This window comes from Danio rerio, chromosome 1, assembly GCF_052040795.2.
Source record: "Danio rerio strain M-AB ecotype USA chromosome 1, GRCz13ab, whole genome shotgun sequence".
In the NCBI taxonomy this organism is placed as follows: Eukaryota; Metazoa; Chordata; class Actinopteri; order Cypriniformes; family Danionidae; genus Danio; species Danio rerio.
In genome coordinates, this window is record NC_141021.1 from 22,561,958 (window position 1) to 22,584,456 (window position 22,499).

The window sequence follows — 22,499 nt, forward strand, 5'->3', positions numbered from 1 at the left end:
ATTTATTAAAATAATATTTTAGTCACAAACAAATTTAGAAATTGAAAAATAATACAATCAAATCAAGCAAAATATTGCAAAAAATTAAATTAAAAATACAACCTACAAAATTTCAACTAAATTTAAAATGTTTTGCTTCTCTTGATTATTCCTCACATATAAATTTGGGTGTGGTAATTTTGGGACCGTTATCGTAAGTTATTTTGTTAGATAAGCTCCAGATTTTGCTTGAGTACTGACTAATCTAATGTGTCTGCACAAATATAATATTTTATAGCTAATAAAATATGAATTTAAAAGATAGATTTGTGAGGGGTGTACTTATATATGCTGAGCACTGCATATGAATGTTCTCAGAACATTATTTCTAAGGTTATTAGAATATTCCATCCACATTATGGAAATGTTCTGAGAGCGCTTTCATAATGCTGTCGCTAAATTATTAAAAAGTGTTCTTAAAACATTCAAAATGTAGTATTTTAGACTATGCATTAATGTTATTTTTTGGTTATGAAACGTTACTCTAAATGTTTTCATAACATTTCAGTCTCATGTTATATTCTTGTTCTATACATAACACTTGTTTTAAATATTATTTAAAACATCGGTCACGCTTTATTTTGATGGTCCATTTGTTGACAAGTTACACTGTTGTTAAGTCACATTGCATCTACATGCCAACTAATTCCCAGTAGATTATAAGAAGACTGTTAGGTTGGGGTTAGGATTAGGGTTAGTGTAAGTTGACATGTACTTGTAAAGTTCCTTATAGTCAGTAAAATGTCTGTTAAAGGAGCAGTATCAACAGATATTAAGCAGACATTCTACTAATACTCAAATGGACCATCAAAATAAAGTGTTACCAAAACATCATTTACATTATATTAACATTTTAAGAACGTTTTTATCAATATTCCAAAAACATTATTTTAATAATGTTGTGTGTTAAAACTGAAGAAACATTATGGAATGTTCTAAGAATGTTAGCTGGGATTCTAAAGTACTAGGATGTATTTAATAGCTAGTGCTTATTCTGTAGTTACTTGTACCTTTTTAAAATATGCAACTTATTCGTTAGATATTGAACTCTTCTGTTTTATTATTAGTAATCTATAGAGTTCAATTAAATATCTTACTAGTAAAAAAAAAAACTTGCTATAGTCAAAAATATAATATAATACATGTTACTAATTTGTATTGAATAGACACTGGCAGCTAATCGATAACTACTATTCAGTAATTTATTCTGGCAGGTAATGATATGTACTAGTGTTGAACAAGCACTGGCACATGAAGAATTGTCACAATTGGAATACATATTATTGAAAATAGAACAATGACAGATCCCTAAAAGCCAATGCCAAAAATGTTGAATTTCTAATAGAAAAGTGACTAGTCACTAATGAATAGTGTCTTTAATATTAAGGGCAAGTGCCCAATGAATTAATGCTAGTATGTAATAAATATGTAACAAATTAATCCATGATACACTAAAAATATTTATAAATTTAGTAGTTTTCCGTATTTTGTGATTCATGTTTTTTTCTTCTTCTATTTTTCCCTGTTTATTTATGCTTTTGAATTGCATTATGGGGCCTTAATCTACTTTTATAACAACATTTACTCTTAAAAAAAGTATATATTTTTTTACATTACATTATATTATTTTTACAGTACATTATATTATTTCAAACTAGACTGTAAAAAATGCTGGGTTCCACACAATCAATTTGTGTTGGGACTAGGCATGGGCCGGTATACGATTCTGACGGTGTGACAAACTAGGGTAAAAATATCATGATTCCAAGATTTCATGTTGTGAATACTGCTCTTAAATAAGTTTTTTTTTTATGTCTGGGTAAAAAACAACAATGTTTTAGGTAAAAACAACAATTAAACATGGTATATATTTTTTAACATTTAAAACATTTTTAAACAATAAATGTCAGGCTAAATAATTTAAATAGGCAATGGACTTCTGCTGTCTTTATTAGCTACAAAAATACAGATTTGTTTTCAACTTGAAAAGACATTTTGGATATCTTTCTTTTCTTTAGATATAAAGTAAGCCTCTACACTGTTCAGCTCTACAGCATGCTGGATGTTGGTTTATAAGAGATTTGTTTATCAGATGTTTACTGAATCATAGGCTGACCAGTAACGTGCAATGTGGAGGTTCCTTTTCTACTGTTGCCCTAAAAAAAGTAAATTAACAAAACTTACAAATACCTTAGAAACAATATAATAGTAATTTGAACGGTTTTAAAAACTTGACTTTTCAAAACCACGGTAAACCCTTTAAACCAGTTATCGTTCCATGCCTAGTTAGGACAACATGAAGGATTTAAGTTATTTATTTATTTTTTTTTACAAATTTAAGTGGATTCAGCATAAAACAATGAAGTTGTCCCAAAGAAATCTCAATAATTGTGATGCTTAAGTTTATTTAAAAAAAATTTTTTTCACAAAAATGTCAATAAAAAGCACTTTTTTAAAATGTGAATTTGAATTTTTAACATTAAAAGTCAACAGAGCAGAGATCAAGGGCTCATAATACAATTCACAACCGTAAATAAACAGAAAACACTTGTAAACCACAAACTATGGAAACTTAAAGATTATTACAGTGTAGTTTCTAATGAATAAGTTCTAGTACAGGGGTCTCAAACTCGCGGCCCGCGGGCCATTTGTGGCCCTCAGTGCAATATTTTGTGGCCCGCGCCGACCGCTGTACACTGACAGAATCAGCGGAGCGGGAAGCGCTCTCTCTCCCCGCTCCGCTGATTCTATCTGTACACAGCGGTCACTGGCATTCCCCGCCCGCCGTGTTGTCGCGCGCGTTCTTATCAGCTGTGTTGACACGCGCGTACTCAAGAGCGGTGTTATTGCGCGCCTACTGAAGGGCGGGACCGAGGGTGTGTCGCGTCGCGGGGGCACTTTTGATCATTTTGGAAGGGCACTTTCGCAAGACTACAAAGGGCATGTGCTCTGCACAGGTTGAGCCCTATGTGTGCACGTGCCTGCCCTGCATCTTAGATATATCATAGGTAGATACAGACTGTTACAGACTGATGTGACTGGAGTGGGGTGGGGGTGTTTTATTTATACATATATACACCTTTTTTTAGGTGAGGGAATGGAAGTTTTGAGTGAGTTCCCCCACTTTTTTCCCTAGGACTTCAATAAGTCAAAGTACAGGTCTAGACTTAATGATGATCATCTTCAAGCCATACTGAGGGTCTCAACTGCTTCCGCTCTAAAGCCAAATGTGGTTCAGATTTGTGAGAAGAAGCGCTGTCAAGTCTCTGGCAGCAAGAAATAGGCAAAAGATGCCATGTTCAGAAGAACTGTTCATAATCTTCACTCAATGTTCTATTAATGTTCAGGACACTTCATGTTCAGAAGAAATAATTAAAACTGTTAATAATGACATTTGAGGACTTTTTTTTGTGAAATCCCTTATGCGGCCCAGCCTCACCCAGACTTTGCCTCCTGCGGCCCCCAGGTAAATTGAGTTTGAGACCCCTGTTCTAGTATCTTTCAAAATGGTACTAGTATCTAATGTTAAAATGGCTTGCCATAACGAGTGTCACTCACAAAACTCAGAGATCTAGGCTACTCATTTTTAACGACATCTTGGACACGTCTGTGTTAACTGTGGACATGGCGACCATGTCATATTCGTTTTCACGCGTCGACACAATCTTGCAGAGTCGGAAGGCCCTCAGGTCACGCTGGAAGTTGCGGTTCAGAAAGCCGTAGAAGATGGGGTTAATGCAGACCGAGCACATCGCGGTCAGGTGACACAGAGAGAACAGAAGGTTGTGGGTACAGTTCATCGCCACTTCATGATTCCAGTCGATGACTGCATTAAACACGTTCAGCGGGAGCCAGCAAACTGCAAATGCCACCACAATGGAAAAGAGCATGATGTTTATCCGTTTAGACTCACTGCTACGGTATTTGTTTTCACGGATTCTTTCCATCATGTTGTTTCGCCGCTGCAGACGAGTGTATATCTGTGTGGGAGAGAAGAGGACAGACAAATCAAATCATTCATACATGCATTTAAGGGTGAACATCAGCATATACAGAATTCTCTCTTTCCTTGTATGTGTGTGTGTGTGGTTGAGTATAGCACAAGTAATGGTTCTTTAGTTGTTCTTTTGGGCGGTTAAGGTGCTACTTGATTTAGTTTTATTTAGCACCCTTTTAGGAGTGTATTCAAACAAAAGCTCAAACAAAATCCAGATTAAAATTCACAACAAAACAAACCAAAACCTAATACAAGTCATAAGACCAGGGTAACAGTAAAAAGGTCACTATGAGTCCTGGCTGGACCAGTTGACATTTCTGTATGGAGTTTGCATGTTCTCCCCGTTTATGTGTGGTTTTCTCCGGTTTCCCCCACAGTCCAAAGAAGTGAATTGGATGAGCTAAGTTGGCCTTTGTGTATATGTGAGAGTGTATGTGTGTTTCACAGTACTGGTAAAACCTATGTCAGAATAAATAAGGGACTAGAAAAATGAATGAATGACTGAATGATTGTAAGAAAGACATACAAACAAACTTTTAAACAAAGGAAAGCCGGAAACGAGCCATTAAACAAAACTTAGCGAAGCAAAAATACCAATAAAGCAAAAGCAAAAACACAACAAAGAATAACAAAAACAAAAAGAAAAGCAAAAAAAAAAAAAAAAAAACTTATTCAAAGGAAAGCAAAATTCTCAAAAAAAAATTATTTAGAAACAAACTTATTTTATGAAACTTAAACAAACATATTTAGAAATTGAAAGATAATACTATTAAATTCAAGCAAAATATTGAAAAAAAAATTATAAAACAAAAATACAACCTACAATTTTTTTAAAACAAAACAAAAATAAAATGAGAACAAAGCAAAAAAATAAAAATAAACAAATTAATAAAAATAACAACTAAAGAGTAGAACAAAGGAAAGTAAAAATTGCAGCACAATAAAACAAGGTTAAAACATTTTAGGCAATTTATATCATTTGTATATCTGTGTGGATGAACAGAAGAAAGATTAACAATTATTTATACATGTCTTAATTAAGGGTGAACACAATTATTTCTGTAGACATTTAGAAAAATATGATACGCCATGTCCATCAGCATGCATTCATGAGACTTTTTCTCTTTTATATATTTTTGTATATCTAAATTAAGACAAGGCAAGGCAGGTTTATTGATATAGCACATTTCATACACAATGGCAATTCAAAGTGCTTTACAAAAACAAAAATAAAAAAGACAAGTATAAGAAAATTAAAACAAATAGTAAAAATGATTAAAACAGATTAAAATGTGTTAAAACAGGTTATAAAAGACTGAAAAAGAAAAGAGAGACATAATAGTGAGATCTGTCGGACATAGCACAGTGCTCATTCAGTAAAGGCACAGTTAAACAGGTTACTTTATTTTTTAAATAATAAATGGGATTAAACAGGTTTCACTATTAACTATGTAATAATAATAATTATTGGTAATTATTATAATTATAATAATAATTGGCTTTTGAGACTTTTTTATATCTTACAATTGTATGCTTGTTTGCTGTATTTTTGACATTCTCTTCAGATATAGAGAAAAAAAAACAGAATTTTGAGCTATAACTCAAAAAAAAAAAAAGTGGAGTATAAAAAATCCACAATTGCCATATAATAATTTGCAATATTTTTTACAAACACTATTATACTATTCACACTACTGACAAACGCTTTCCAAAACTTGCTCATCCACACTTAAATAAAAAAATAATAAAATAAAAAATCATCTTAATGATCATGCATAAATCCTATTAAAAGCTCAGCGAGAGATGATAGTGAGAGACTAAACATAATAAAGCTCTATCCCCTACTGACACAATTTTATTTTTTTTAAATAGTAAATGATTTACTTGTCCAGGTCACATTTCACTGCCATTGAGCTCTCAATTACCTTTTTGTGTTGATGACTGCAGATATGAGTAGATCGTTCGTTGCAGAAATATAATGCAAGTGTACAAAGTAACATGTACTGTATACCATCACTGTGAAAATGTACAGCACATAGCAGGAACACAGCGGTATATTATTTACAGATACCACTGCTTTCACAGTCCACAGTACGGTGGACAAAAAGGTGTTTTCAAATGTATCAGCTCAGGAGAGTGTCTTCAAAAAGCTGTGCTTTCACAGAAAAAATACATGTCTCAGTGTGGACAAAAGGTCACAACAGAGAGAAAAAAAATGCTTTTTTGCAAAAAGCATTTTGTAATGTATCCACTCTACTGTAGACGTAGCCCATATATCAAACAATGTGTTGTGCTGGAAAATAAAAGATAAGACTTCCCTGTTCTCCAAAGCTCATATCAGAGCTAGGATTTTCTGTATTATTTTATTATATGTAATTTTATTATGTAAATTGTTCATGTTTTAAATATAAAAATAGTTTATCCTTGTCTCCGAATTGTTGTAGTTTTACCCCTTTATAAGAGACTCAGCAGAAAAAGTTACTGGGTGTTATTACAAGACTTTTATGAATTTAAAGATTATATTCTACAAAATATCTGTGAAGTTTTCTTATACAGTACAGTTCCTCACTTAATAACGAGTAACACTGTGTAATAACAACACAAGACATGACACCATGACATGCAATAAAAGGTATCTTTTCCATGTTTTTGTCCTAATATTTGCGATGGCGACATACAAAATTTCTATTTTAGAAATGCTTTTTATTTCTTAATGTCAGCAGAACAACAGCCTATAGCAAAGATCACCTCAGGTACATTATGTGCTTTATTTACAGCTAAATGCTCCCAATGTCAGTTTAAAAACCATTTTATGTGACATTTATATCCATACTGCTGAAAGCAGCAGCAGATAGTTCACCTCAGATCTTGAAAATAAAATAACAAAAACAAAATTGTCACCATGGTGATTTAGTGCAAACCAATGACTGTAAAAAATATGGACGACGCTGCAGCATCTTTTCCCATTAAACAATTTGAAGGCAAAATGCCTCGTGACGAGCACAAACAGTCACAAAAGACTGCTGAAACTGGAGTCTGCACTTTAAAAAGTGAAAACTTAAACAAATTACTTCGACTTGTTACAATTAAATGAATTAAGTTTGATCTCCCTGCATTCGCGTGGGTTTCCTCTGGGTGCTCCGGTTTCCCCCACAGTCCGAAGACATGCAGTACAGGTGAACTGGGTAGGCTAAATTGTTCGTAGTGTATGAGTGTGTGTGTGAATGTTTCCCAGAGATGGGTTGGCGGTTCATTCCGCTGTGGCGACCCCGGATTAATAAAGGGACTTAAGTCGACAAGAAAATGAATGAATGAATTAATTAAGTTTGACAAACTTAATTTATGACAGTTTTCAGTAATTAATTTAGTTCTTTTAGGTGTAACAAGTTTTAGTAATTTATTTAAGAAAACAATAATGGAACATTGCATACAGTACAGTACAAATCATTTAATTTATTATTGTTAATATAATGATAATAGTAAAAATACTTTTTTTGCAGTACAAATATTTCCTTTCTATGTTAATATAATAATAAAAATAATACTGCTTTTATGTTTTGTTGCAAGCACAAGTATTACTCCTTAGTTATAGTGAACAATACTTGTACTTGCCAAAAATAAATTACAAAAACTTGTTCCACTTAAAATAACTAACTCAATTTACTACTGAAATCTGTTATAGATTAAGTTTGTCAAAGACATAAATAAATACACACCATGGATAACGATTTACCATGCGGGAACAATCATGCAGCATTTAAAAGATAAATACAGCAAGATGTCTAAATATCCACAGGATATTTTCACATCTCATCCCTGCACTATAGAAAATAATCCTGGTCAATTTGTACAATAAACTTAGCAGTATTAATACATCAGCTGATGTCCGTCAGCTGCTGCAACATCATAATTGTTTATCATTTTTTTGCCTCCGTTTTCATTAGGTTAATTGATGCCCTAATTATATATGACAAAGAGGAATTTACATTTGTTTTAATGTTTAGTAGGAGTTTTCAAATAAAAAGCCAATGGTAAATAATGTAAATAAATAATCTTAACATTCACAGCTGTATTTGTTATATAAGATTCTGTTTCTAGAACATTAATATTTCCTAACAGCAAATTCAGTAGATTAACTCAATAACATTTTGAAAACTCAAAATTTCAGAGACGTCCTGTAAATCAAATTCAAACAACGTTACAGGGGATCAATGTGGAGATAGGCTAGCATTAGTTTTGTCTTCCTAAGTATTATTTCAGACCCATTCATTCATTCATTTATTCATTTATTTTATTTTTGGCTTAGTCCCTTTATTAATCTGGGGTCGCCACAGTGGAATGAACTGCCAACTTATCCAGCATATGTTCGATGCAACCTTCCAGCAGCAACCCATCTCTGGGAAACATCCATACACACCTATTCACCCTCATACACTACAGACAATTTAGCCTACCCAATTCACCTGTACCACATGTCTTTGGGATGTGGGGGAAACCCACTCGAACGCGGGGAGAACATGCAAACTCCACACAGAAATGCCAACTGACCCAGCCGAGGCTCGAATCAGTGACCTTCTTGCTGTGAGGCACAAGCACTACCCACTACCCCACCGCGTCACCCTATTTCAGACCCATAAAGAGAATTACTGCTAGATAACAATCACCTGTATTTACCCCATCATGGCTAGGCGTTGTATCAGCAAACTAATAAAGCCAGATGAAGCCCTGACCTTACCGAATAAACAGTGCTCCACCAGATCCTGTAGGTCAGAAAGTATAGTTTACTGCTGAACTCATTTTATCATGGTAAAATAAAACAGAAATGGAATAATAACACTTCAATCTCCTCGCGAAGCTCCGACGGTCAGCTTTGAGAAACTTTCAATCACAACTGTCTATCATGATGACACGCCCCGTTCTTATAGCATTAAATTACTGGCTAAAAACATATTCGTTACAAAAACAAAGATCTGCACCTATATCAGTGTGATAACCAGTGCCTTAAATTACCAAAACCATCTTTCGGGACATTTTATTGCAAGTGTAATAATTTTTTTATTTGGGCTCAAGTCTCCTTCATTTACACAGAGGAGGTGGCCTTTATGACTTGTATTGCAGGCAGCCCCAGGGGGTGATCTACAACCGGGACCTTCGCTCAAAAGCAGACATATAGCGCACTTGGTGCAAACCAACAACATCAGTAATTTTGTAGCCTATTAATAATGTTAAAGAGGTTAAATATGTATTAATTCTATTAAAAGCCTTTACCAGTTTATTGGGATTGCAGTGCGTGGAACCTAAATGTTTCTGCTGTGTTGCACCATGGTTGGTGCAGAAAGCCAAACTGCTTGTCGATGAAATATTGTAAAGTGTGAACAGTGTAGATCATGTAAAATTTATGATTTTTTGGGGGGGGATTTTGAACAAATAAAAACCATTAGCCTACACCATAGGTCTCAAACTATAGATTGTTCCAAAACAAAACAAACACAGCGGATCCAAATAATTAAGGTGTTCAAGACGATTAGTGACTAAGCAGGTGTGAATTGGAGGTGGTTGAAGCTAAACTACGCAGAGCTGCGACTCTCTAAGAATTGAGTTTGAGACCATTGCCCTACACTGTAAACACATTGTCATGATTTCAACGGTAAAAAACTCTAAAAATGCTACAGTAAACATGTGTTTTCTGGTTAACAGTAAGTTTCCTTAATATTTGAGGCAACACAAACTGACAGACTGAATAAAACAGCCATATCACCCTGCAGCCCAAGACCAGTTACTCGCTGGGGCTAAGCAGGGCTGAGCCTGGTCAGTACCTGGATGGGAGACCACATGGGAAAACTAGGTTGAAAGAGGTGTTAGTGAGGCCAGCAAGGGGTGCTTAACCTGTGTTCTGTGTGAGTCCTAATGCCCCAATAAAGTGAAGGGGACGATATACTGTCAGTAAACACTGTCTTTCGAATAAGTCGTTAAACTGAGGTCCTGACACTCTGTGGTCATTAAAAATCCAGTGGCACTTCTTGTAAAGAGTAGGAGTGTAACCCCAGTGTCTTGGCCAAATTTCCTCCATTGGCCCTTAACCATCATGGCCTCCCAATCATCCCCATCCAACAAATTGTCTTTATCATCATCTCTCCACTCCATCTATAGCTGGTGTGTGGTGAGCACACTGGCACTGTAGTCCTGTGGCTGTTGTGTATGTGACTTTGGGTGTATGGCCATACATGATAAATGTGCTATATAAACACATATTACATTACATTACATTACATTACATACAGTATATATGGTGAGTAACTGTAAATCGACTCTCCCAAAATTCTCTGCAAAAGACTTTTTGTTGCTGTTGTTGACATTACTATGGTTGTTTTTAGTTATTTTCTCATCAGTGATTTTTATGTTATATTTAACATACATAAAACAATTTTTTTTCATTACTTTAGTGTTATTTGTACCAATAATACCATATTGGTATTAAGTAGTTGTGTGAAGGATATTTGTTTCTTTGCTTGTAAAAAAAGCTGTTTGTTATGAGCACTGGTTCATAATTTTTTATGTTTTTGTCTGATTCAAGAGTTAGCTGATGATTGATTATAAAGCTTGTTTGGCATGCTGTCCCAGGAGAGAGCCCTGAGCTCATAAGATCCTTGAGCCAGGGGCTCCCTCCGGTTTGCAAGGCGAGAGGAGAGTTTGAGCTCAGGTAGATCTCGAGAACTCCCCTGCTGTAGTAGCTAATGAACAGATAGTGATTGCTCTTAAGAGATAACTGCATACTAGGAGCATGTCTATGGTGCTGATTTGGACTATTCAATTAACTTAAGTTGCATGTTTTTGGACGATGGGAGGAAACCGGGGAACCCGGGGGAAACCCACATGAGCAAAGAGAGAACGTGTAAACTCCACACAGAAACATCAGCTGGCTTTGTAAGGAGTGGAACCAGTGACGTTCTTGCTGTGAGGCAACAGTGCTAACCACTGTGCAACCCATCTAGGAAAGAATGAGGAGTAGGGGTGGAAAGGGGGATTCTTCAAAACGAAGATGGCTGTTATATGGAACTTATGGTATTTATTGTGGCCTAGGATTCGTCTGATTGGTGAATCATAAATTGAATAATGCAGGACCGGCTGCAAGCAATCATAAGCATGTGATCCTCTCGAAATTAGTTTATAAATAAACTTTACATAACAGTAGTACTTCAAAACAGAGGTGCATTAATGCTGAATAAATTAATAAAATACAGTAGCATAGTATAAATTCATTTGATAATTTTCAACTGTATTTTGTAATGGTAACATTCTGGCAACCACAACATTTAAGTTTTTATTTTATAATTTTTTTTTACAAAATAATGGTCAAAAGTTTTCGAAATGTTTGTTACGGATAAATTTTATACTTTATTTAGAGCTGCAGTCTAAAATCAACACCCTCCTTCAACAACCTCATACTCAACCCTACAACACGCTGTCCAGAGCTCATAAACTATAGCTGACCCTGAGGGCAGGCCATCATTAAGAACACAGTGGGGGGAGAATCTGCTCTGACATTTCAGATGATGATCTGAGTGTGTGTGTTTTCAGGCTCTATGTCTTTTATATTATTGAGGCAACACAAACTGACAGACAGAATACAAACGGCTCTCTCTTTATGGGCCACAAACAAACACAGAGTTGCAAGCTACATAACAGTGTTACAACATGATAGTCGCAGAACATTAATATGCCTCAGTAAACACAATAAACATGTTAAAAACAAATCAAGGCTAATGCAGGGAGATCTCTCCTATTCTACTCTAATAGCAAAAACAAAAGAGGACTCATTAGCTCTTGATTGTTGATATTAGAGTTAATGAAATCAAATCAAAACGATCTTCTTAATTAAAGCATTGTTAATTGTTAAGCAATCATTTGTTAAAAAATTGCAAATGTGTTATTATAACATTTACACATTTACATATCCCTTTGAAGGGATAGTTCACCCAGAATAAAAATGTACTTCGTGATTTTCCTTTTTCAACAGAATTTCTATCTATTGTCAAACATAGAATCTCAAACAGGTTTGGCACAAGTAAATGCAGTAAATGATAACAGAATTGTTTGGATGAATTATCCCATTTAGCTGCTACATTGTTGGGAAGGGATTAAAAGATGCATTTATTTATATATCAACGAAAAATATATATTTAAAATAATTTTTGCTAATTAAAATTATGTTAAAATAAAATATTAACTATAGATTAAAACAGATTCAACAAGGTAGTGGAAAATTCCTCAGAGATTTTGGTCTAAATTGACATGATAGCATACCGCAGTTGCTGCAGATTTTTTGGCAGCACATCAATGATGCAAATCTCCCGTTCCACCACATCCCAAAGGTGCTCTACTGGATAGAGATCTGGTGACTGTGGAGGCCATTTGAGTACAGTGAACTCCTTGTCATGTTCAAGAAACCAGTCAATGTTTTTACAATCTTCTATTGTCCAATTTTAGTGGCCTGTGTGAACTGTATCCTCAATTTCCTGTTCTAAGCTGCAAGGAGTGGCAGCTCCTGTGGTCTTCTGCTGCTGTAGCCCATCAGCCTCAAGGTTGGATGTGTTGTGTGTTTAGAAATGCTCTTCTGCACACCGCAGTTGTAATGAGGTTATTTGAGTAACTGTTGCTTTTCTATTAGCTCAAACTAGTCTGGCCATTCTCCTCTGACCTCTGGCATCAACAAGGCATTTGCGCCCACAGAACTGCCGCTCACTGAATATTTTCCCTTTTTTGGACCATTCTCTGGAAATCCTAGAGATGGTTGTGCTTGAAAATCCCAGTAGATCAGCAGTTTCTGAAATACTCAGACCAGCCTCCATTATTCCATTAGGTCATTTGTCATCTTATTCCATGGTCATTTGTCATGGTCATTTATTACAGACAAATCAAAACAAATTTTGCTCTTTGCTTCACTACATTTGTGTGGCATCCGCTGTGTAAAACATGCTGGAATAGTTGGCGGTTTATTCTACTGTGGTGACCCCTGATAAATAAGCAGAAGGAAAATGAATGAATGATTGAAAATTTATCATTTATGGAAGTTGCTAACTTGTATCATTTCATTTGATAAAATAAAAGAAACACATTTTGAGAATCCAAAATATTCACTGTGTGATGAAGTCGGATAGAATGCAGATTGAACGGATTTATAATTCAAGCTAATAAAAACTAACCTTTTGCCTATTCTGTTTGCATATTCTATAAGGGATGATAGTTAACACATTAAACAATCACACAAGCATCTTTTTCCATGATAAAAGTGCCTTTTTCGATCAGCATGTGAGCTTGAATAATTGTGATGATGTTAATTCTATTATTTAATATTTTTTTAACAGTTTATTAAGTCAATATTATTACTAAATATTGTATGTTTTTTGTGTTTTGCTGATAAAAAATCCAAGCAAAGTTTAGCCATCTATATATCTTTTACTGCTGAGTTTCAATCTTTATATTTATTTATAAATGGCGTAAACCAGCCAAGAAACCAGCACAAACAAAATAGTTTATTTATGTTACCAAAATGATTTAGATTGCCAGTATTGCACACTTGATTTTGCATTCTCAGAAGCCTGATTTATCTTTCCCAATGATGAAATAGAAGTCTGCCCGCTTAAAATCTCCACCCACCATGTGTTCATAAACATGCCTTATTATCTTGACAAGACAAAGGAATTAATCAATAGTTTATTAGACACAACAGACCAAAGTCTTGCAAGCCCGTTTGACTCAGACTTTTATTTTCCAGCTTTGCTCTCCTGCGTTTTTCGGTTCTCTCTCTTCATTTGATGAATGGCAGCACTGGCACAGAGTCCTGTGACCTGAAATAACTGCATGACACAAATCCCAGAGGCAGAGAGAGAATGAATGCATGCGTTTATCTGCAACTTATTATTTACTTCAGCTCAAATCTAAGAGCCAGCATTAGCCCAAGTGAAATACTGAATCTGTAAATAGCATAGTATGTAATTTAGGTTTCTTTCCATTTTTTTGGTTTTCATGGATAGCTAGCTTTGTTTAGTGGCTGATTAAATGTGATTCTAGGTCAATTTTACTGACAGCTGAACATAAAAAAGTCCCTCAATCATTAGGATTCATAAAGTCGTTGGCTCATACAGAGAAAAAGAGAGAGAGACTGATCTAATAGAGTCCGACACTTGCTGCCCTGACTGGACAGCCAGAATCTTTGTTGGCGTCACAATCTGAAGTATTAGACTGTGGGATGGTTGGAAGACAGTCGCTCCTAAGGATTTGACCGAATAAAAATGCTGTTGTCATACTCTTTGGTACTGCACGTAAAACCGTAATATTGGGCAAAGTGATTAATTGTCTTCTCCATGCCGAATTTGAGATTGCATGAACTAAAAAAAAAAGTGTAAAAATAATGCAACCCAGGCTTACTGGAAATACGTGCCGAGGGTTACATCTTTGTGAACCGTAAAACATTGCTCCGACGACACTTACTTGCAAATTTTGTTGACAAATCCACAATTTTGTTAACAAATCCACATTTTTGAGAATTTCAAATACTTTACTGGGCTACATTTTCTCATATGTGCCATTTACTTGTAAATCCACTAGAGATTTACTAAGTAAATTTTTCCATTTTCTTGTCGGCTTAGTCCCTTTATTAATTAGATTAGATTAGATTAGATTAGATTCAACTTTATTGTCATTACACATGTACAAGTACAATGCAACGAAATGCAGTTTAGGTCTAACCAGCAGTTCAATAGCAGCAAGTGCAGGATACAGGAATAAGTTATAAAGTGCAGTTATAGAAAAACTATGGTGATATTTACAGATGGATGTTCTATCAAAATTATATACAGGTTGGATAAGCTATGAGCAGATTTACAAAATATTAATATATGTGCAGGTTGCTATTAATAATCAGTATAGTGCAGATAAATAAACATGATTACAAGTGTATATGTTACAATATATGAATATATGTACAGGGATAGATGAACATGATTATAAGTGTATATATCAAATTTTAAATGTGCAAATGTTAAACAGTGCAGTTATTGCGAGGAGTTTAAGTTAGAGGAGAGTGGGGGGTGTATTGGGGGGGCAAAAGAGTCAGTGTGGGGCAGAGTTCAGGAGGGAGACAGCTCTGGGGAAAAAGCTGTTCCTCAGTCTGCTGGTTTTTGTCCGGGGGAGCCTGAAGCGCCTGCCGGAGGGCAGGAGAGAAAACAGTCTGTGAGCGGGGTGAAAGGTGTCCTTCAGAATACTGCGTGCTCGGCGCAAACAGTGTTGATGCGTTGGGCCGTTTTCACCACCCGCTGCAGTGCCTTACGCTCAGCAACAGAGCAGCTTCCATACCAGACTGTGACACAGTTTGTCAGGATGCTCTCTATTGTGCAGCAGTAGAAGTTCACCAAGACGGCTGATGAAAGCTGGTTCTTCTTCAGTTGCCTTAAGAAGAATAGGCGCTGGTGAGCCTTCTTGATCAGGCTGGAGGTGTTGGTGGTCCAGGAAAGGTCCTTTGAGATGTGGGTCCCCAGGAACTTAAAGGATGAGACAGGCTCAACGGCCATCCCATTGATGTGGATGGGATCATGTGAGCCTGTTCGTCCCTTTCTGAAGTCCACAATGAGCTCCTTGGTCTTGTTGGTGTTAAGGAGCAGATTATTGTCGGTGCACCAAGTGGCCAGATGCTGTATCTCCTCCCTGTAGGCCGTCTCATCATTGTTGCTGATTAGACCAATCACTGTGGTGTCATCTGCAAATTTGATGATGGTGTTGGATCTATTAACAGGCCTACAGTCAACGGTAAAAAGGGAGTAGGGGAAGGGGCTCAGCACACAGCCCTGTGGTACACCAGTGTTGAGTGTGACGGTGGTGGAGCAGATGTGACCTGATCTAACATTCTGAGGTCTGTTAGTCAGAAAGTCTATAACCCAGTTGCAGAGTGATGTGTCGATATCCAGGTCTCTCAGTTTGATCAGTAACTTGGAAGGTATGACAGTGTTGAATGCTGAGCTGAAGTCCACAAACAGCATTCGTGCATAAGTGTTTTTATTGTCCAGGTGTGTGAGTACAGAGTGCAGTGCTATAGAGACTGCATCATCTGTGCTCCTGTTGCCACGGTAGGCAAACTGATGTGGGTCCAGTGTGGATGGCAGAGAGTCTTTTAGATGTGCCAGGACCAACCGCTCGAAACACTTCATGATGATGGGTGTGAGTGCTACAGGCCGGTATTCATTCAGGCATGTTGGGCTGGAATGTTTGGGCATTGGCACAATAAAGGTGGTTTTAAAGGTTTTTTGGCACAGTTGCTAGGTTGAGCGACAGGTTGAAAATGTCTGTGAATACCCCAGCGAGCTGTTCCGCACATGCTTTGAGGACACGCCCAGGAATACCATCTGGTCCAGCAGCCTTACGCACATTGATACGACTCAGTGCCGTGTGTACTTCTGAGGAGGTGAGAGTGATAGGTGAGTGGTCGGTGGAGGAAGTGATCCTGGTGTAGGGTTCTTTATTGTCTCTATCAAAGCGGGCGTAAAAGTCATTTAGCTCGTTCAGGAAGGAGACGTCTGTGGCTGTGGGTGTGGACTGGCTGGGTTTTTAGTTGGTGATGGCCTGGATGCCCTGCCACATGCGCCAAGGATCAGAGTTGGAAAAGTGCTCCTCTAGCTTTAGCTTGTAACAGTGCTTGGCCTTTTTGATGCCCCTCTTCAGATTAGCCCTGGAAGTGCTGTAGGCCTGTGCATCCCCTGATCTGAAGGCAGTGTTGCGTGCCTTCAGCAGGAGGCGCACCTCCTTGTTCATCCATGTCTTCTGATTCGGGTATGTGGTGATTGGTTTCTAGGTTGTAACACTGTCTATGGTGGTGTTGATATATTCCAGAACAGAAGAATTGTAACTGTTAATGTCTGTGTGAGAGCCGTGTGTGGCCTGGGAAGCAAACATACCCCAGTCTGTGTGTTGAAACCTGTCCTGAAGTGTGGAGTCTGCCCCCGCTGGCCACACTTTGATGGTCCTCACTGATGGCTTCACACGGTCGATGAGGGTTGAGTATTTGGGGGTAAGGAACAAAGAAAGGTGATCTGACTGACCCAGGTGGGGGAGGGGGATCACAGCATAGGCTTCAGCTATGTTTGTGTAAACATGGTCCAATGTTTTGTTTCCCCTTGTGTGGCAGAGAATGTTTTGATGGAATTTAGGGAGCACTGTTTTTAAGTTTGAGTGATTAAAATCCCCCGCAACAATAAAAGCAGCCTCCGGGTGAGCAGTCTGTTGTTTGCTGATGGCTGCATGAAGTTCGTTCATAGCCAGCTTTGCATCAGCGTCGGGAGGATTATAAGCAGCAGATATTATGGTGGATGTGAACTCCCGTGGTAGGTAAAAAGGTCTACATTTAACCATAAGGAATTCAGGTTAGCAGAGCAATGTCTCCCAACGACGACAGAGTTTGTGCACCAAGCTTTGTTAATATAAATGCATAATCCTCCGCCTCTGGTCTTACCGGAGTCATACGCCGTTCTGTCCGCTCGGAATGTGTGGTGCTCCGTTAGCATTGTCTGGTATCCCGCTGTTTAGCCATGTTTCTGTGAAAATCATGACGTTACAGTTCCATAATGTTTTGCTGTGGTTGATGCGCAGTCGAATCTCATCCATTTTGTTCACCAGTGACCGTACATTGGCGAGAAAGATGCTGGGTAAAGAGAGCCGATGTGGTGTTAGCTTTAGCTTAGCTCTTAACCCGGCGCGCTTCCCCCGTCTTTGTTGACGTTCTCTGCGCGGTCTGCGAGCACTTCCGCCCAGGGCAGGGCGCCCAGCCCGGGGTGTTCTGGCGATCTCATGGATGAGTCGAAGATTGCTAATAAAACTGTCCGGAATGCACAAACCAATATCCAAAAGCTCCTGTCGGGTTTACGATGTAAAGGCACCACTGTTCTGCACGAACAGACCCGAAATGAGCAGGAATAGTACTGCAAAAATGCAGAAACTGGAGAGACCCTGAGCCTCGCGTTGTACACGCGCCGCCATCTTGGATCGATCTTTAGTTTCCTCTGTGTGCTCCGGTTTCCCCCACAGTACAGGTGAATTGGGTAGGCTAAATTGTAGGTAGTGTATGAGTGTGTGTGTGTGTGGATGTTTCCCAGATATGGGTTGCGGCTGGAAGGGCATCCGCTGTGTAAAAACTTGCTGAATAAGGTTAATCTGGGGTCGCCACAGTGGAATGAACCACCAACTTATCCAGCAAGTTTTTACACAGCAGATGCCCTTCCAGCCGGAAACCGGAGCACCCAGAGGAAACCCACGCGAACATAGTGAGAACATGCAAACTCCACACAGAAACGACAACTGAGCCGAGGCTCGAACCAGCAACCCAGCGACAGCACTACCTACTGCGCCACTGCTTCGCCCTAGAGATCCCCTAGAGAATCTCATATATTCTACCGGGCTACATTTTGGACCGACCCACACCTTTCCCTAAACTTAAACTACAATGTTTTCAAATGCAAGCAAGAAGAAAAACGTACATGGTTTCTGAAACCATTTTTCACTGGATTCAAACCCAGTCCACTTTTTGCCCCAAGTACAACACCATGCAAGATGAGCTACCAAGCACACTGACCAAAACACCATCCAGATGATATGGAGATAAGCAGGTAAGGTGAACTCATTAAATTATGGATCACAGATGCATTAGAGTTGTTTTTGTAGTATTTATTTGGTGCTACATGAACAACCGCACAAAAAGAATAATTTCCCAGTCCATAATGTATCCCTGTAAATGTTTGACACTGTAGTAGGAAAACAATAGTTGTCAGTGTGACAGAGGTCAGCTAGTGATGTGCTGTACTTTACTCCTCTGACCTCTAAAAGGTCAAACGAGAGGCGACAGACGCTTGAAGCCATGGTCTTTAGCCACCTTGTTAGCAATCACCTCCCATGTGGAGAGTTGTCCGTTCAATTAGAGTGGGTTGGGTGGTGTGGGACCAGCGGAGTTACATTGGTGTCATGACCGGGATAAGAGTATGGTTTATGTGGATGAGTGTAGCTGGTGCTGTGCAGGTAAACCTCACTCCTCTGACCTCTAAAAGGTGCTCTAGCAACAGACACTAGGGGTCATGGTCTTGTTAGAGCAACTGACTACCATCCGGAGAGTCGCCGTTTCAACTGAAGTGGGTTGGATGGTGAAGGACATTGATGCTATTACCCAGATTAGGAATTAGGTTTAGGGGTGAGTGTAACAGAGGCTAGCTAATTAAGCGCTCTGTAGGTAAACGTCACTCTTCTGACCTCTAAAAGGTGTTTTAGTGATAGACGCTAGAGGCCATGGTGTTTAGTCTCCTTGTGATAGCAACCAACTCCCATGCAGAAAGTTGATGGTTTGATCCCAGTTTGGAGCAGGTTGGGTGGTGTAGGACCAGCGGGGTTACATCAGCATCACACCAACCCATAGCGTTAGTTTGACACAGAAATGTATGTCAAGGCACATATTTGCAGATTCCCTCAAACAGGCTTGAAACAGGTAAAGGGTCAGTAAATGATGACAGAATTTTCATTTTTGAAATGCGCGCATACACACACACACACACACACACACACACACACACACACACACACACACACACACACACACACACACACACACACACACACAGCATGATGTAGGCTGAACATGGACAAAAATAAAGCCAATCAGAGTGACGTTAACCTATTTTGCTCGCCAGATCAGTTGTGGATAAAGGCTAATTTCGTATTTAACCTGAGAATGGAGTGTGATAGAGTTGTATCGCATTGTATTTTATAGCTATAGCCAAAAAATAAATTAATAAAAATTCCAGCAGGAATTAATATCAACCTCTGCATGAACAGATGACAGTTTATCTCAGTGATTTGACAGGATTCAGCAGTATACAGCAGTGTTTTTTGAAACACAAACACAATAAATTACCCAAAGATGTAACTAAACATATCTTTTGCCTCTTCAGGGAGGAGATGAACAAATGTGTAATCTCTAATTCTTACATTTTGCATCCTGAGGCCAGTTTGAAAGTGCCTCATGCTGTCTTTGCCCACTAAAGCACAGTAAACAATTTGGGGCTCATGTTTTCAAAATAAAAGTCCAAAATATATATAGTACCTAATATATGATTATAATAACTAAGGGAGGAAAATGATCACTGTTGTATCACTAGAAACATGGTTGCTTATTAAACGCAGCCTAAGGCATGCATATTAATGATTTCAGAGCAGCATATCAGATTGTGTTCTCTTGATGACACCAGCTACTCGTCAGGTCTGGATGAGCGACCTAAAGTAGGCATACATGTAAATGCAGAGGGCATGGCCAGTGAGTTTCATCACAGTTTGTTTTGTCTTCTGATTGGCCTGTTGTCCATTGAGGTTTTACACTTGTGGAATTTACATGAAAACAAGGAAACAGTTCTGTCTAAGGTTCACAGTTTCCGTATTTCCATATACTGATCTTTTATTAATTTACTATGCCTTGGTATACCCAGAATTTCATTGCAGGGCGCCTTTAATATTGCAATAATTGAAAGAAAAGAAGCTAACAATGCCTGCATACTACAAGACATACTCATTTATTATCTTTTCGGCTTAGTCCCTTTATTAATCTGGGATCACCACAGCGGAATGAACCGCCAACTTATCCAGCACATGTTTTATGTAGCGAATGCCCTTGCAGAATACACTTATTCACACTCATACACTACTGACAATTTAAGCCAACCCAATTCACCTGTACCGCATGTCTTGCATAGGACTGTGAGGGAAACCGGAGCACCCGGAAAAAACCTATGCGAACACAGTGAGAACATGCAAACTCCACACAGAAACGCCAACTGACCCAGCCAAGACTACTACCTACTGCGCCCCTGCATCGCCCACTACTGGACATTGTAGTAGCTAAAAAGAAGTAACTAGACAACTGAGCTAAATTAGAAAGAAAATGAAAAGTGCTTATTTTTCTACGGCACAATTTGATCCATTCACACACAGACACACACAACTTGAAAATAATAGAGACCGAGATGGGAAAACAATGCAAGTGAAAAAAACGAGAGACAGATTGGGACAGATATGTATGTGTGTGCGAGTGGGTGTAAGTGCAGTTCCATTTTTAAACTAGCCACCTGTGGTTAATTAGGTGTAAAAGTGACAAGCATCCTTGATGAAACTCGGCCATTTCACTTGAACACCAACAAATGCTCGACAGCACTTGACAGTCTGAAGAGTGTACCATCGTCACGATGACGGCAGAATGCTCATTCTGTCACCCCCCACACGCATTTTCAGTTTTACAACTCTATTAGCATAATAATCTCCATATTAAACCCATTACTGGAAGCTCGAGCTTGTCACATGAATCCTCCCTTTCATTTATGCCATTCGTTTACACAAATTGTATTTCCTTTGTATTATCACATATCTCTTTGTTTCTATATTACTATGTTTCTATTATTATTACTATTTTTGTACCCTTTGCGGAGGAGCAATGATAAATCATTTTTGTGATCTCGGAGGTCGAGTTTTTTAATGATCGTTTTTTTTTTCACTCTCTTCTTCAGATGTTCTTTCTCATTTATTCTGCCATTCTTTGACCAATTGCATCTTCTCTCGCTTCTCTTTCAAAACCTGCATCAGCCCTGGGTTTGTGTTAGCAGTGAGCTGATGTGGCAGGTCATGTTGGCTGCTGGTCATGTTCAGTCAGAACATACACTCTGTTTCACTGAGCCACGTTGAAAGCCACTGGATTCTGGGACAGGGGAAAAAACTCAGCAATATTTTTTGACAATACAGAAGACCTGATGAGACATGGCTTTTTTGTTTGTGAATGCGTTTCCAAAAATCTAAAATATTTTATTAAACTATTAGATACCATATTTTATCCAGAACCCACAGAAGATACATAATAGTTACATAAAAACAACAACAACATGCAAATAAAAAGTCATCAGCCTTTCAATTGTTTTCCATTTAAATTGCAACCCCTTGGGTGTTAACCTTAGATTGGCGACACAGCAATAGCGTCAGCTGCAGCAGATTGATTTTATGGCACCAGATTAAACTTTTAAAACACCTTTATGGTACTAAAATACATTAAAACAAATACAGACCACAATTGTACATGGCGGTCTGCAAACGAAAGCAAGAATAGACTTGTGCTGTAAACATTGTGCCCACCAGCCTTATTAGCCAATATTAAATAAAACAAATTAATAAGTGACTATAAAAAAAAAAAAAAAAAAAAAAAAAAAAAAATATATATATATATATATATATATATATATATATATATATATATATATATATATATATATATATATATATATATATATATATATATATATATATATGTTTGACTGTTGCACTTGTATTTCTGTTTATAACCACCATGAGTGGGGGTCACGAGTCACTGGCATTGTTATTTTTGGGGTCACAGGCTAAA

General features: G+C 37.8%; 1 protein-coding gene and 1 long non-coding RNA gene across 5 annotated transcripts in view; one reads left to right on the forward strand and one right to left on the reverse strand.

The window, feature by feature from the left end:
- Positions 1–1,559: 1,559 nt before the first annotated feature.
- LOC147846805 (uncharacterized) lies at positions 1,560–11,076 on the forward strand. The gene is made up of 3 exons (XR_015476546.1): positions 1,560–2,652; positions 3,535–4,343; positions 8,605–11,076. It is a non-coding gene; the product is annotated as an uncharacterized LOC147846805 (long non-coding RNA).
- Positions 2,096–22,499, reverse strand: part of npy1r (neuropeptide Y receptor Y1) — a 50,093-nt gene continuing 29,689 nt past the window's right edge. For 2 of the 4 annotated variants that reach the window (XM_087236409.1, XM_087236410.1), the window contains exon 3: positions 2,096–4,019. In XM_087236409.1, coding sequence (XP_087092535.1) covers positions 3,603–4,019 — 417 coding nt within the window. In that variant the 3' untranslated portion in view covers positions 2,096–3,602. 4 annotated transcript variants of the gene reach the window in all.